General features: G+C 36.7%; 1 protein-coding gene across 1 annotated transcript in view; it reads left to right on the top strand.

Annotated features, from left to right (window-relative positions):
* NEB (nebulin) overlaps positions 5-13,700 on the top strand; it is a 124,662-nt gene continuing 110,966 nt past the window's right edge. Inside the window, 19 exon segments of the mRNA XM_021399955.1 lie at positions 5-58; positions 736-780; positions 3,310-3,513; positions 4,456-4,563; positions 5,320-5,424; positions 5,734-5,838; positions 5,935-6,039; positions 6,765-6,869; positions 8,599-8,703; positions 8,891-8,998; positions 9,749-9,865; positions 10,462-10,563; positions 10,651-10,749; positions 10,843-10,947; positions 11,616-11,714; positions 12,254-12,358; positions 12,452-12,559; positions 13,065-13,376; positions 13,492-13,698. Of these exon segments, the coding sequence (XP_021255630.1) occupies positions 5-58; positions 736-780; positions 3,310-3,513; positions 4,456-4,563; positions 5,320-5,424; positions 5,734-5,838; positions 5,935-6,039; positions 6,765-6,869; positions 8,599-8,703; positions 8,891-8,998; positions 9,749-9,865; positions 10,462-10,563; positions 10,651-10,749; positions 10,843-10,947; positions 11,616-11,714; positions 12,254-12,358; positions 12,452-12,559; positions 13,065-13,376; positions 13,492-13,698 (2,298 nt within the window).

The following is a 13,700-nucleotide window of genomic DNA, read 5'->3' as shown; positions in this document are numbered from 1 at the left end:
GGCTATGGAGAAAATCACCTTAGAAGCCATTTTTAAACACGTGAAGAGCAAAGTGATCGTGAGCAATGAATATTTGTTTCTCAAGGACGAATCATGGCTGACCAGACTTGGTGCTTTTCATTGTAATTTTACTGTGGCTGTTAATGAGGAAAGAACAGGAAATGGTCCATACACTGATTATGGAAAGAGCACTGAAACAGGCTCCCATAATCTCACTAAACTGATGAGGAATGAGCTGGATAAGTGGAGGATAAAGTGGGTGGAAAATTGGCTGACTGCGGCGATCTGAATTCTGATCAGCAGAAGGAATCTAGCTGGCAGCCAGTAATGGCTGAGCTCCTTCAAGGATCTGTGGAGATCCTTGTCTATAGGTAGGAAGCCTTGGAGAGAGAAACCTCTTACAGTCCTTTTGGTATATTGCCCGACATCTGGGAAGTCCTGTTCTTTTGAATGCTTTCTTTCAGTGTGGTCATCGTTGTCTTCTTTCTTATGGATCATTAGATCATGATCCTCCTTTAATTACTTAGGAGGAAGATCAACTAAGGAACATAAGGAAAAAATCCAATCGTTAATGCAAAAAAATTAACAGATCTTCAGGACTTGATAATGTCCTTACGAACTGCGGTCTTGTTTCTCCAGAGGTGTGTTTTTGAAAGTCTTCCTAAGAGAGAGTACAGTTTGCTGTTCTGTATGATCTGTCCTAACAATGATTTTTTTTTCTCCTTTCTTTAATAGTACTACATTGAGGAGACAGTTATTGAGGAGGGTGAACCATATGAGGTAAAGGTTCCTGTGAACTTGAATGTGATTAATATATGCATTAATTACATTATACATGTAATTAATGTGTAATACTAAACTAGCGGCGTTTTGCATTCTGAGGTTCGTTTTTCCATAGCAAGCACATAGGTATCAGGGAACAGTTGCTTTTAATACACTTTATTTCCCCTTCAAGACCCTGCTGTGGGCTGACCAAGAGGACTCCTAGCTTCTTTTGGGTGTCTGTCCCAGCTGTATTCTGGATTTGCATTTGGGATTCAACCTGGATGCGCACTACTGTTTGCTACAGTTTGTTTTCCATCAGGAGGAACTAAGGATGTGTCTGACAGAAAAGGACTATGCCCATTTCGTTCCTGCTCTCTGTCTTGCTGATGCTCTTCCCCTTGCTGCTGCCCAGCAGCTAAATTTGCACAGGAGCTGACAGAATGAAGCAGCAGGTTATGTTATTAGCAAGAAAGACAGGCAGAAAGATTACTTAGGTAGCATATTGTCGAAATCTAATTATTAGTGTTAAAGAAGAACAGAATTATTGAGGATGTGAATTTGGCTAGATGTGTCTGTATGAATAACAGGGACATGCTGCATTATATGCAGCTTGTTAGGAAAAGAAGCACATAAAGATTCTGCCTGAAACTAGTTTGCATGTATCAGTTCTTTTTCCTTTACCTTGAGTAATCTCACTGGAAAGTGGTCATCTGAAGATTTTTCATGTCACTGGTAGCAAATACTTGAGTTACCAAGGAGTTATTACCATAATTTGAAATTCTACTGATAGTATAGATATAAGCAGCTCTTTGCTCTGCTGCCATGAGATATTCTTTATGGCATAGGCTCATGCTGAAACATGAGCTTAGCAGCTCCTTCATAATGAAGGATCTGGTCCCAAAGTTCTACTATAGTTTTAATAAAATATAATGTGATTAATACTGTTTGAGCAAATAATTGAAGACTACACTTTTGAAGAAAGCCTGTCATGTTATTTTTCACCACTGCATTCATCAGGTATTTTAAAATCCAGAGCCAGGCTGGATTTAAAGGGAGCTATAGCGTGACCGTTTCTGTGTCAGATATGCCTCAGATTTTGCAAACAGTATTGTGCAGTGAAGAATCACATACGAGTATGAATGTCTTTTTAGCTAATGCAACTGGGTCAGTTTCCATCAGCTGTAAGTGCAGTCTATGACATCAGCATCATGTGGGCCTGTGAGTTATCATATGAAAATGAGAGGTTTTATTTTTTCATGAAATACTGTGTGTTCAGAAGGAAGCCTCTCCAAGCTTTAGAAACATGTTACAACTTTTCAGGAAAGCGTGTAGCTTCACTACTTTACTATAAACCTAACATCAAGTAATGCTTCTCCAAGGCTTGTCTAGACAGGTTTCAAACTCTGCAGTGCTTTCAGTGCCAAAACTTAAATGAACACTTGCTTATTTGACGTGAGTTGGAAGAGATTAATCTGTTGTGGTGCAGAAGTAACTATTAACATCCTGACGCGTCATTAGCGAAATGTAATTAATGTTCACATAATAAACAACCTTTTTGTAATTTAAGTTTTGTGTATTTGCCAAGTTAATATTTAATGCTTTGGTGTATCTTCTAGTCTACCTCATACTAATGTAAGTAACTATCGTAATCTGAACTTTGTGCGTTCCATTTTAAAGCCTTTGTTTTATTTAAGCTAATTGATTATGAAATAAAGCTTGATACATTGTTATTCAGATAATTTTGGAGCATATTTTTCAGCTGTTACAATTATTTTAACATGCTTTGGATTAGAACCTTAGTATTAAAATTATTGCTTACAGCATGAATATGTTGATAAAGAAGTGTATCGGTGATTTAAATTAATTATGGTCTTCTTTCCAATGGATGCTTGGTCAAATGAATGTATATATGTCTCAACTGTATCTTTGCCATGATTATGATCCGACTAAAATGTATGTTAGTAGAAAAGATGGATCCTAGGCATTTCTTCAGTCAGTTGGTGCATCATAGACTTGCCACAGGATCCCAGAGACTTGGGATCTGCTGTGTCCATCCCTTTCCTTGCACAAGAAGCAGCTAATCTTTTTGGATGACTGTGTGCACCTCTGAGCTGCTTTCTCAGTTTTCAGCGACATCGTTAGGAAACCTGGCTGTGTGATGTCTGCGTCTTCAACACTGAGAGCACTTTCATGCTTTGGTTTTAGTTGCGGGTGGTCGCATCTGAGATCTTCTCATGCCATGGAAGTTACGCATACAGAGCACGGGCAAGAGGAGCCCCCGCTCTTCCAGCTCCTTTGGAGAATAATTGCACCAGTTTGATGCAGAAATCAGCCAGTCGTTTAATTCCTTGTGCTTGTTCAGTTTGGGTGATATATAGTAGGCATTACTGGGTAATCCCAGGAGGAAGTGTCCTGTTTTTCTACACCGTAGGTGGTTCAGGGATAAGAACTGAGCATCCTTCTATATCAGAGGAAGTGAGAAAATGCTTACAATGAAACAGTGATTTATAATTAAAACACATTTATTTTTTTCTCTACTCCCAGGTGGTCACTGAGATCACTGACACCACTAGCACAGAATTCACAGGTCCTACAACCATCACCCGTACGATTGAGTATGAAAAACCTGCTGGTGGGGATGCAGCAACTCCAGTCAGAAAGAAGACGATACGGACAAAAGTGGACACTTCTAAGTTTTTGACACCTTATCTGCAGCACAGCAATAAAATGAAGGACCTGTTCAGTGAGGTGAACTGTCCCATGTCCTTTATTTGTTTAGAAACACCAATTTTGAAAACATCTGATAGGTGTTTGTTGTTGCGCTCCTTTATACTACTATTTTGACTCCATCTGTACTTCACATCGTGATGTGTATTAGTGCTATTTGCTTGAAGTAGGAAGTTTCCTTCTTTCTGTTAGATCATCTCTTGCCTTTTTCCTGCTTAGATGCATCAAGTAATCATTAGACACAAAAGCTTGTGGCAGATGTCTGAAGATTTATCTTAGATGTCAGTTAATAGGTCTCCTGTGCTATCTGACTTAGATGCTTAAGTAAGGAAGATACAGGGGCTGACGTTTATTGAATAGCAATCCTCAGTATTTTTTATAGTAGTATATTTCTCTGTGTATATATCCATTACATTTTTTGTGCACAGTATGTGGGAACAAACACCTACCCAAATTCCTGATATGGTCTACCAAAGTCTGGTATTACTGTCCATTTTACTGTGTTTTTTGAAGGTAGGAAATAACTGTGCTGCCCAGGTGTATGATGGTGCCATACCCTTTTTCCTAAATTTTAATGTGTATTACCTACCATTGCTTGCTGTTGAAAGGTTGTATGAGTTCACAGGTCTAAGATTGCTGTACTCACCTCAAATTTTTCCTTATCTTTGGTCACTGAAACAAGTAACTAAATGTGTCAGTGCGATTTGTGTAATGCAAATAAACTCAGAGGTGATCTAAAACAGGCTAAAGGTAGAAATTGATTTTTTTCTGCTGTCAGATGAAAGAAGATCAGTTGATTCAAAGAAGCGTAATTCTGCAAATATATTTGAGTAATGACAACTTGTATTATTTGGTGATGTGCCCAAAACTCCTATACTGAACCGATGAATACATCAGAATGTTTACATTTCTGCCAGAGCTTTAGCATATGTCTTAATCATATTTGTCATTATTTTCTTTCAGAACAAGTACAAAGAAAAATTTAGAAAAGAAAGAGGAAAGCCATATGCTTCCACAATTGATACCCCAGAAATTCGGAGAATCAAGAAAGTGCAAGACCAGCTCAGTGAGGTAGGTACCAAATGTCTCTTTCCGCAGTTCCAGTCTCCCTTTCAACAATAAACCTCACAATTTGGGAAACTGAAATGCAAAGCATCTTAATTCATTGTACAGTAAGTAGGGAGAATCGAGTCTCTGGGAATAGGAACTCCCAAAGCTGAGTGGGGAGGCACCTAACCAGTGTTCAGGAGATGAGTATCCATTGAATTTTGTACAACACCTGGCTTGGGATATATTGAGGAACCTGATGCAGCAATCCATGTGCTAAAGCTGACTGTGCTGTCAAGCTGGGAATGGTATAACAGCATTAGGATGATTTTGTGCTCTGTCTGCTGGTTTGCCATGGTAGTGTGGCTGCTGTGCTGCTTTTGGGACTGCAGATAGTGTATGGTCTGTGGTAATGGACTGTGAAATTTGGAGATACTGCATAGCATGGGGATTTCTACCTCATTATACAGAGTGGAAGCACTCTTAGGAAGAGCACAGATTATAGGATTACTACCTCTAGCTTGGATTCACAGCTATTGATGGTGTCTCAAAGCTGCATTTCTTTTTCAGTTAATTCACAAAATCTGTTTGTTTCTGTAGGTATTATTTCTAAACAACAGCTAGTCCATGGTAAAGGTCGATCATGTGCTTAAATGCTTTACTGAATACAGATCTTGGATGTTTGCATTATCAAGTGTCAAAATTTCAATATTCTGCTTTTAAAAAAACTTGTCAGTGTCTGCTGTAAATACAAATGTGGTTTGGTATGCACTGGTCTAGGTTAAATACCGCATGGGTGGTGAAGCTGCTCGAACTATTTGCCATGTTGATGAAAAGGCCTGGGATATAGAACATGCGAAGAAGGTATCGCAGCAAGTGAGCAAGGTGAGTGAATTTTGGCTTACCAGAAGGCTTGTGAACATTAATGAATCATGAATTTACTGATAAAAGTGAGATTTTCAGCTCAGGGCACTAATGCGATGTCTGTAGAGCAATTTAGAAGCACAGGGGAAAGACCAGATAAGTTGGTCAAGGCAAGTATAAATATTTTAAATGTTTCCAGTTCATATCTTTAAATGTCACTAGTATGATACATTTCGCTTTGCAAAATATCTTTCCATCAGGCTGTTTATTAACCAGTGTAAACATTTTTTCTAATAAGAGAGTAACCATCCTGCTGATCTTTCTGTCCAGGTGTTATATAAACAGAACTGGGAGGAGAATAAGGACAAGTACTTACTTCCCCCTGATGCCCCAGAGCTTGTAAATGCAATAAAAAATACAGCAATGTTCAGTAAGGTAAGAAGAATCAGTGGTTTAGTCAGCTGAAGTTTAAGAAGCATTCCAAGACAAAGATGAATTCATTCTGTATTCTGGCATTTTTCTGTGTTTAAGAAACTCTATACAGAAGACTGGGAAGGAGACAAAACATTGTTCTATCCATACAATGACAGTCCAGAGCTCAGAAGGGTGGCGCAGGCTCAAAAAGCTCTGAGTGATGTAAGTATCAAAGCCTGGTTGAAAATTGGATCTAGCTACAATGTAACCTGGTAGGCTTCTTGGTCGACTTTGTAACAGCACGGAAGATAAATACACATAGATAGGCACTGATAGGTCTGAGAGCAATGCTATTTCAGCAGAAAAGTATACACTCTTTGTAAGAGTGTGTATTTATTGGCATATTGGTGTTGGATTATGAGTGAAAGGAATAATTTGTTTAAGACCTCAGATAACTTGTATGACCTCAAATATCTCTCAAAATGTGTTGAGAAACTCTCAGGCTTGGCTGTAAGCCCAGCAGCCCAGCTTGCTGGGCCTTGTGAAGGATCTGCAAATCTGTATAACTGTGATAAGAAAACTCAGTAGTTTGTGAGCCGAGCTCAGCATCCTATTTGCTGATACTTAGAAAAAAACAGATGCGTAACTCTTCAACCAAGTATTTCAGGTTTTATATAAAGGTTTCAGGTGTCCATCACTATCAACAGAGTAGTATACTAGAAAACTTCCTTGGGAACTGATTTTTTTTTTTTTTTTTTTGGATGTCTCTTCCCAGGAGACTTTTCCATAGTCCCCCACAACACATTGATTGAAAGAGATTGTAGTTCAGTATCTGTGGACAGAATTACTTTTGTTACTGATGGTGTTAGCAGAGTTGAGATTAAATATAATGTTACTATATTGAAGTGGGAAGTTACTGTAAACATTTACTTTTTTCATATTTCCAGATTGTCTACAAAAAAGGGCACGATGAACGAAAATCTAAATATACTTCTCTGCCAGATCCACCTGATGTGGAGCAAGCCAAGAAAGTGACAAGGCAGCTGAGTGATGTGAGTAGAATGCAGTTCTCTTCCTTCAGTAGAAATTTCCATTTGGAATTAGAGAGGCAATACAGTATCAGAGGGCAGAAGGAAAGACCAGAGCTTAAGATCTCTTTGAGTTTTTAGTAGTGAAAGTCAGCTTTTACACTTTCTTTCTTTTTCAGAGATCTCAGAGAAAATCCTGTCCAGTCTCAAGTGAAAGACAAAATTTCATTCTTATCAGCAAATCTAGGTTTCATAAAACATTTCTGCTTCTGTCATACACACATTAGTCCCTTTTCTTCCTTTTGTAAAAAAAATCCCCTTTAAACATTTACAAGTCAAAGCAATGTAAAACATCCATTCTACTCTTCTCTTCAAAGTAAACAGTGAAATGCAAGTATATATCTGGTTTTTAAATGAATTATTTGCTAGCAAGGAATAATCTGGCTTTGCTGTTAAGTTGGATGTTCAAACATGCCTGGGTTGATGGCAGAGAAAACATTTTAAATGTTCCTTTCACTGTCAGATCATTGTCTCCATCCATATCCCATGCATTCTTAAGTTCATGGGTACTTGTGGAAATTAGATAACCCTTTCCTGACTTGCACACTGAATTAGCAAGTAATATTCAACAGTAAATTCCACAACTGTGTGAGTGACTAGTAGAGGCTGACACCAGTCCTCAGCAATACCTTGTACACGTTGAATAAGTCATATGAACTTTTAAGACAGAAGATTTTAATTCAGTTCAATGTTTAGTTGTGGTAAGGAAGACATGATTGATTTTGTTGCTGTGCAGTGGGAATTACCTGCTGTTTCAGATTAGGGAGTTAGAGTCTCCATTCATGGCTGCAACAAAAACACATAGAAATACTATGGTGAACTCATCAGAAAGGTGACAGAAGATAATATGTTGTTTAGAGAAAATTTCTTGTACCTTAAGGAGCTTAGAAACTAAATTATCTTCAAGAATTTTTTTTTTTTTTTTTCATGGGAGAAGCAAGATCAGTATGATTATTCTGGAAAATTAGTCAAATATAGTCTGCAACCTCTATGTGTATCTCCAAACAATAAAATTCAGAAAAATCTTTTTTTGGCATATATCTTCTTAATCAATGTGATAACAAGTTGTACTTTTTGTGATGAGGGAAGCAACTGTGGTTGAAAGTGCATTTGGAACACTGAGTGAAAACTCAGGAAGATACTTATTTAATTAAACAGACAGTAACTGTCTGTTTAAGTAACTGTTCAAACACTTTAAACTTTATGTTTAAACAGTTTATACTTGATTTCCATGAACCTCAGTACAGTCTGATAGAAATCACTTGTACCAGACAACCCATAAATAGAAAGGACTGTCCATTTATGTCCTATAACAGGTTTCAGAAGCAGTAACAATGAATTCTAGTTTAATTTTGGGGCAATACTATATCCTAATATTATGTGAATAATGAGAAAAAGTAATTCAACTGAAGGAATTTGTTAGTGATATCCCTCAGAGAGGATCTCTTATTAAGCCTTTTGGAAGAGATGACTTATTTAATGTATACATCCCCTCTGGTCAGGGAACTTAACAAAATAAATGAGAACTGAATGATGAGGTGAAGTCATACTTCTCATGATTTCTGACAATGACCAATAAAGTGGTTATCATGCAGACATAAAATAGGAAGCATCTTTAAAAGGAAGACTTTTAAGTGAAAATTGAGCTGGAGATTAAGTATTATTAAGTATTATTTTTTTTATTTCATTACAGGTTATTTACCATGAAGACTATAAAAACAAGATCAAAGGCAAGTGGAGTCAAACTCCATGCTATGATGTTGCAGTTGCAAAAATGAATGCAGAAAATATAAGTATGGTAAGTTAATTCTTCAGAAACTCTTGAGCAACTTTGTTTTCTGTATATCCCAATGTGGCAAATACTGATTCAATTTTCCTACTTCACTTGCTGTATTTCTCTTCTATTTAAGCTACTTCATGGATGGCTGATTTATAATGCAACTGCATTTGATACATTGATGTCTATTTTTCTGTGTTCTTAACAGAAAAAATACCAGGAAGACTTTGAAAATGTGAAAGACCAAATCTACTTTATGCAGACTGAAACCCCAGAATATGAAGCTAATAAGCGAGTTTCGGATAATGTCAGTAAGGTACGTTATTACACCTGCTCCCATCTGCATAGCTTGAGTATAGTTCTGAAGTCAGGACAGTTTGTGCTGAAACTTTTTTGTCAGATGTCATAAATATGTTCTTCTGTGCCTGCCACTCCAGAGCTTTCAGTGATTCCTAGCCATGCTTATGATCCTCTGTACCCATAGTAGCTGTGAAGTAGAATATTTTCCTTCATGGAGATGGAATTTGCTTTGATTTACTACGTTGTGTCATATGGTTTTAGTTGGAATAAATCAATACTGTTAACCAAGACCAGCATAACCTAGCTGAATCTGGCTTCATATTTTCAGTTATTCATCCTTTCTCAGTGTATCTCAGTGATGTCATACTGGCACATTTTTTTGTTACAAATGCTGAATTTGTTTGGCTTCTGCAGTTTCTGTAACGGTATTTGCATCAGCAAAGACAATCTTATGTCATTAACTTTTAAGAATGTGGTTATTCTAATAGGTCAACTGATAGTTAAAAAATCAGAATGCTTGGCAAGGTGCTTTGAGGTCAGGACATCTACTTAATAGCTATCAATTATCTTGCAACCCTGCCTCCCCCCTCATCATCCCTGCACTCCTGTGATCAGAGTGCTTCTCATGGTCCTTTGTCTTTCTGAATCATGAGCTAAAAACAGAGGGAGAACTTTCTGAAAGTTTCCAGAGAATATAAGTTAGCGAGTGTCTGGCTTTTCGTATTGATTTTTAAAACCTCATTATTTTTGTTTTTATTTTTGAAAGATAAAATACAGAGCAGACTATGAGAAGAACAAAGCTGCTGCAGATTATAATGTGCTTCCTGCTACAGAGAACCCATTGCTGAGGCAATTAAAAACTGCAGGAGAAGTACTGAGTGATGTAAGTATTATCAAAATATAGCAGCATGATTTGCAGTCACGTACAGTAAAACTAAAACCAAACTAGTTATTTCTTGACTTCTCCACTGAGTTTCTCAGTATTTTTAGTTTTATAAGCCTAGTATTTTTCAAGAGATACTACTGGCCAGAATAGTATAGCTATATGGAGTCATTTCCCCACAGCTGAGTGTAATGTGTTATGGAGATAGCTAATGATAGTGTAGTTCATTTATAATCCTGTGAAAAATGGATCACAAGATGGCAGTTCTTCCTTAATGCTGAGGAACTTCAACTGCTGTCTGCAGTGATAAAATATGCACTTCTAGGTATTCCTATACACTGTATTGTTAATACCACTTCAAGAATGTATTGGCATTCTTGATTTCTCTCTTGATGTTTTCATCTGCTTGGAAAGACATTTCATATTTCTCAACATCAGACATTCAGAAATGATGAGTCAAACCTTTGTGTCTTTCCCAACAATCCTAGGAGCCACTAAAAAGAATTAAAAAAAAAAATAAATCGCTATTGTAATTTATATTGTAAGTGCGTTTCAGTGCAATCTACTTTATTACCCAACATTATTTTCTTTTGCAGAAATTATACAAAGAAGCCTATGAGCGATCAAAAGGAACAAGCATAAACTACTGTGAAACACCAAAGTTCCAGATTGATAATGTTCTAAAGAATTTTAGTGATGTATGTATTTGAGTTCATATCTTTCTGTACTGATACTCTTGATTGCTTTTCTTTATCAACTTGTGATTATTTTTCCAGGTAAAATACAAAGATGCTTATCAAAAGAATATTTTGGGACACTATTTGGGCAGTTTTGAGGACCCACATCAGATACACTGTATGAAAGTCGAAGCTATGAAGAGCGATGTAAGTGTGGCAGTCATTCTGTTCTTGCCATCGTATTTTATTTTGAAGAAAGCTCAAGTATGTTTTCTTATGGAATGTTGATTTTATCCCTAGAAAAATTACAAAGCGGATTACGAGGAGGAAAAGACAAAATGCTACTTCCCTCAGACCATAACTCAAGAATACGAAGCTATTAAGAAGTTAGAGCAGTGTAAAGATGTAAGTATGGAACAGCAGTGGTTATCAAATAGCCAATGAAATGCAGAGCATCCGCTCTGAGGTGTCTGAAAATTTACAGTGATTCCTGTTAATTGAAATTTGTGAATGTGGCTTTCTTAGCATAAGTGACTTTTAAAAGCCATATTCACCTGTATTTTAGAAGCCTTTTGTGACATCTAGTGATCAAGACAGTTATAACACCATCTATTTTCTAACAAATAAAACTATAAGATTAGAATAGTACCAAAACGAAAAACGACCCTCAAGCACCTGCTTATTTTTTTTATTAAACATATGTTTATATTAATACTCTTATATTACTTCAACATACTTTATTTTATTAATACAAATTGCATTTATTAATACTTGAAAATATTTTAAATGATGTACTATGTGTAATATTTTATATGGTATATAACTTATTGTCTTTTGTAGTATTTACGTACATTTAAAATATTTTGCATTTATACTTTTAAAATACTTTAAAAGTTTATCTGGGCTCTGATTGTGTTAAAAAGTAACATGAGAATCACTGTGCAGGACAGTGCTTATCTACACCATTTCCATAACGCCAGCCATCCCAAGTAATGCTACATCACTATGTCTTATTTAACAAGAAGTTCTGCTTATTTACATTTATCATGAATGTATTTATTGCTTTCTTTCAGCACACCTACAAAAAGCATCCTGATCAAATCAAATTTACTCAAGTGACTGACTCTCCAGTACAGAAGCAAGCAGAGATCAACAGCAAACAGCTGAGTGATGTAAGTGAAGGTACCAAACATGTCACTGCACTCTGAGATTATGCATTTCTGCACTGTGGCCACTTTCCAACTTTAAGAGAATTCCTGAAATGAATATGTAGGTGAATGTGGGTGTATATATATGCACAAACATGGACAAAAACATTTGTGTCCTATTCCAGTGAAAGACCACCTAGAAATCAGATTTAAAAAAAAAAATTCTTTTTAAGAGGGTGTACGTGTCATAGAATCATAGAATCACCAAGATTGAAAAAGACCTCTAAGATTATTCAGTCCAACCATCCACCTACTACCAGTATTTCTCACTAAACCATGCCCCTCAGTACAACATCTAAACGTTTCTTGAACACCTCCAGGGTCGGTGACTCCACCACCTCCTGGGCAGCCCATTCCACTTGGCAAGCACTAGGATTTCATCTCTGTCTTTCTTTTTAAGTGAGATAACATGAAATCCTTAAGTTGTGTCACTCAGTATTACTAAACATTTGCTATCCAAGAATATTATTCTAATAAACTTCTTTATTTATCTTTCTTTGCAGATACTGTATAAATCCAAAGGTGAAGAAATTATTCACAAGTACCACCTCCCACCAGATGTGCCCCAGTTTATCCAGGCTAAAGTTAATGCCTACAATATTAGTGATGTAAGTACATTTCCAGAGCTCTTTATTCAGCATCCATCTTGAAGTGTCTCTTAGAAGCTGTCGATTAAAAATCCACTTCACTTTTTCTTCTAGAACTACTACAAAACGGGATTGGAAGAAATAAAATCAAGAGGATATGATCTAAAACCTGATGCTATTCCTATTCAAGTTGCCAAGGCTGCTAGGCAAGCTGCCAGTGATGTAAGTGTAATTCTTTAAGAAACAGACTAATTCAGAAGAATTTACCTAAACAATGCTTGCAATTGCATTTATTAATGATGTCTAAAGGATAACTTCTTAATATCTTTTTTGAGCATTATTACACTACTACTGGAATTTACACACTTTTTTAATTGATTTTTTTTTTTGCTTCATTGATGTATTTGTATATTTAGAAAAGGTTGTCTAATCATATGAGTTTCTCTGAATGAATAGACTATCTTGCAATCTAGTACATTTAAGAGAAGTCTTAAGGAGTGGGTCACTAGTGAGACTTCCATGAGCGATGGACCTCTGAGATCTCTCTGTCCTTAATTGTTAGCCTGATCACAAATGAGATGAAAGTTTAATCCCTGCCTGAGATTTTCTTCCTTTTTTTTTTTTTTTTTGTAGAGAGCAAATAGTAGCTTTGCTTTAAATTACTTTTTGCTAAGTTGCTATGCTATGCTTACGATGACGTTCTCTGTGTTCTATTGTATTCTAACAGGTTAACTACAAAAAAGCCTATGAACTTGCCAAGGGTAAACTTGTTGGCTTTCAGAGCCTCCAAGATGATCCCAAACTAGTTCATTATATGAAAGTAGCCAAGATGCAGTCTGAGCGAGAGTACAAGAAAGATTATGAGAAAACAAAAACGAAGTACAACACTCCACTGGATATGGTCAATGTTGTTGGTGCCAAGAAGGCTCAAGAGATTGCCAGCAATGCTAATTACAAGAACCTCCTGCACCACTATACTTACTTACCGGATGCCATGAATGTGGAGCTGACCAAAAACATGATGGAGATTCAGAGTGATGTAAGTAAAACCTCCTGCAAACAGAATTTCAAGCAAAAGCTGTGAAGCCTCAGGAGAGGCCCCGCATTGTCTTTTCTCATTCCTAAAGTTTTGCATCTTGTTTTCACTTTATTAGAATGCATACAAAGCAGATTATAATAACTGGATGAAAGGCATTGGTTGGATCCCCATTGGCTCACTAGAAGTAGAAAAAGTTAAAAAAGCTGGAGATGCCTTGAATGAAAAGAAGTATCGTCAGCATCCAGACACCATTAAATTTACAAGTGTGGTGGACTCTCCAGTAATGGTCCAAGCAAAACAGAATACAGTTCAACTCAATGATGT

This window comes from Numida meleagris, chromosome 5 (genome assembly GCF_002078875.1).
Source record: "Numida meleagris isolate 19003 breed g44 Domestic line chromosome 5, NumMel1.0, whole genome shotgun sequence".
NCBI classification, from domain to species: Eukaryota; Metazoa; Chordata; class Aves; order Galliformes; family Numididae; genus Numida; species Numida meleagris.
Note: the sequence above shows the minus strand (reverse complement) of the source record. Positions and strands in the feature narration are given on the sequence as shown.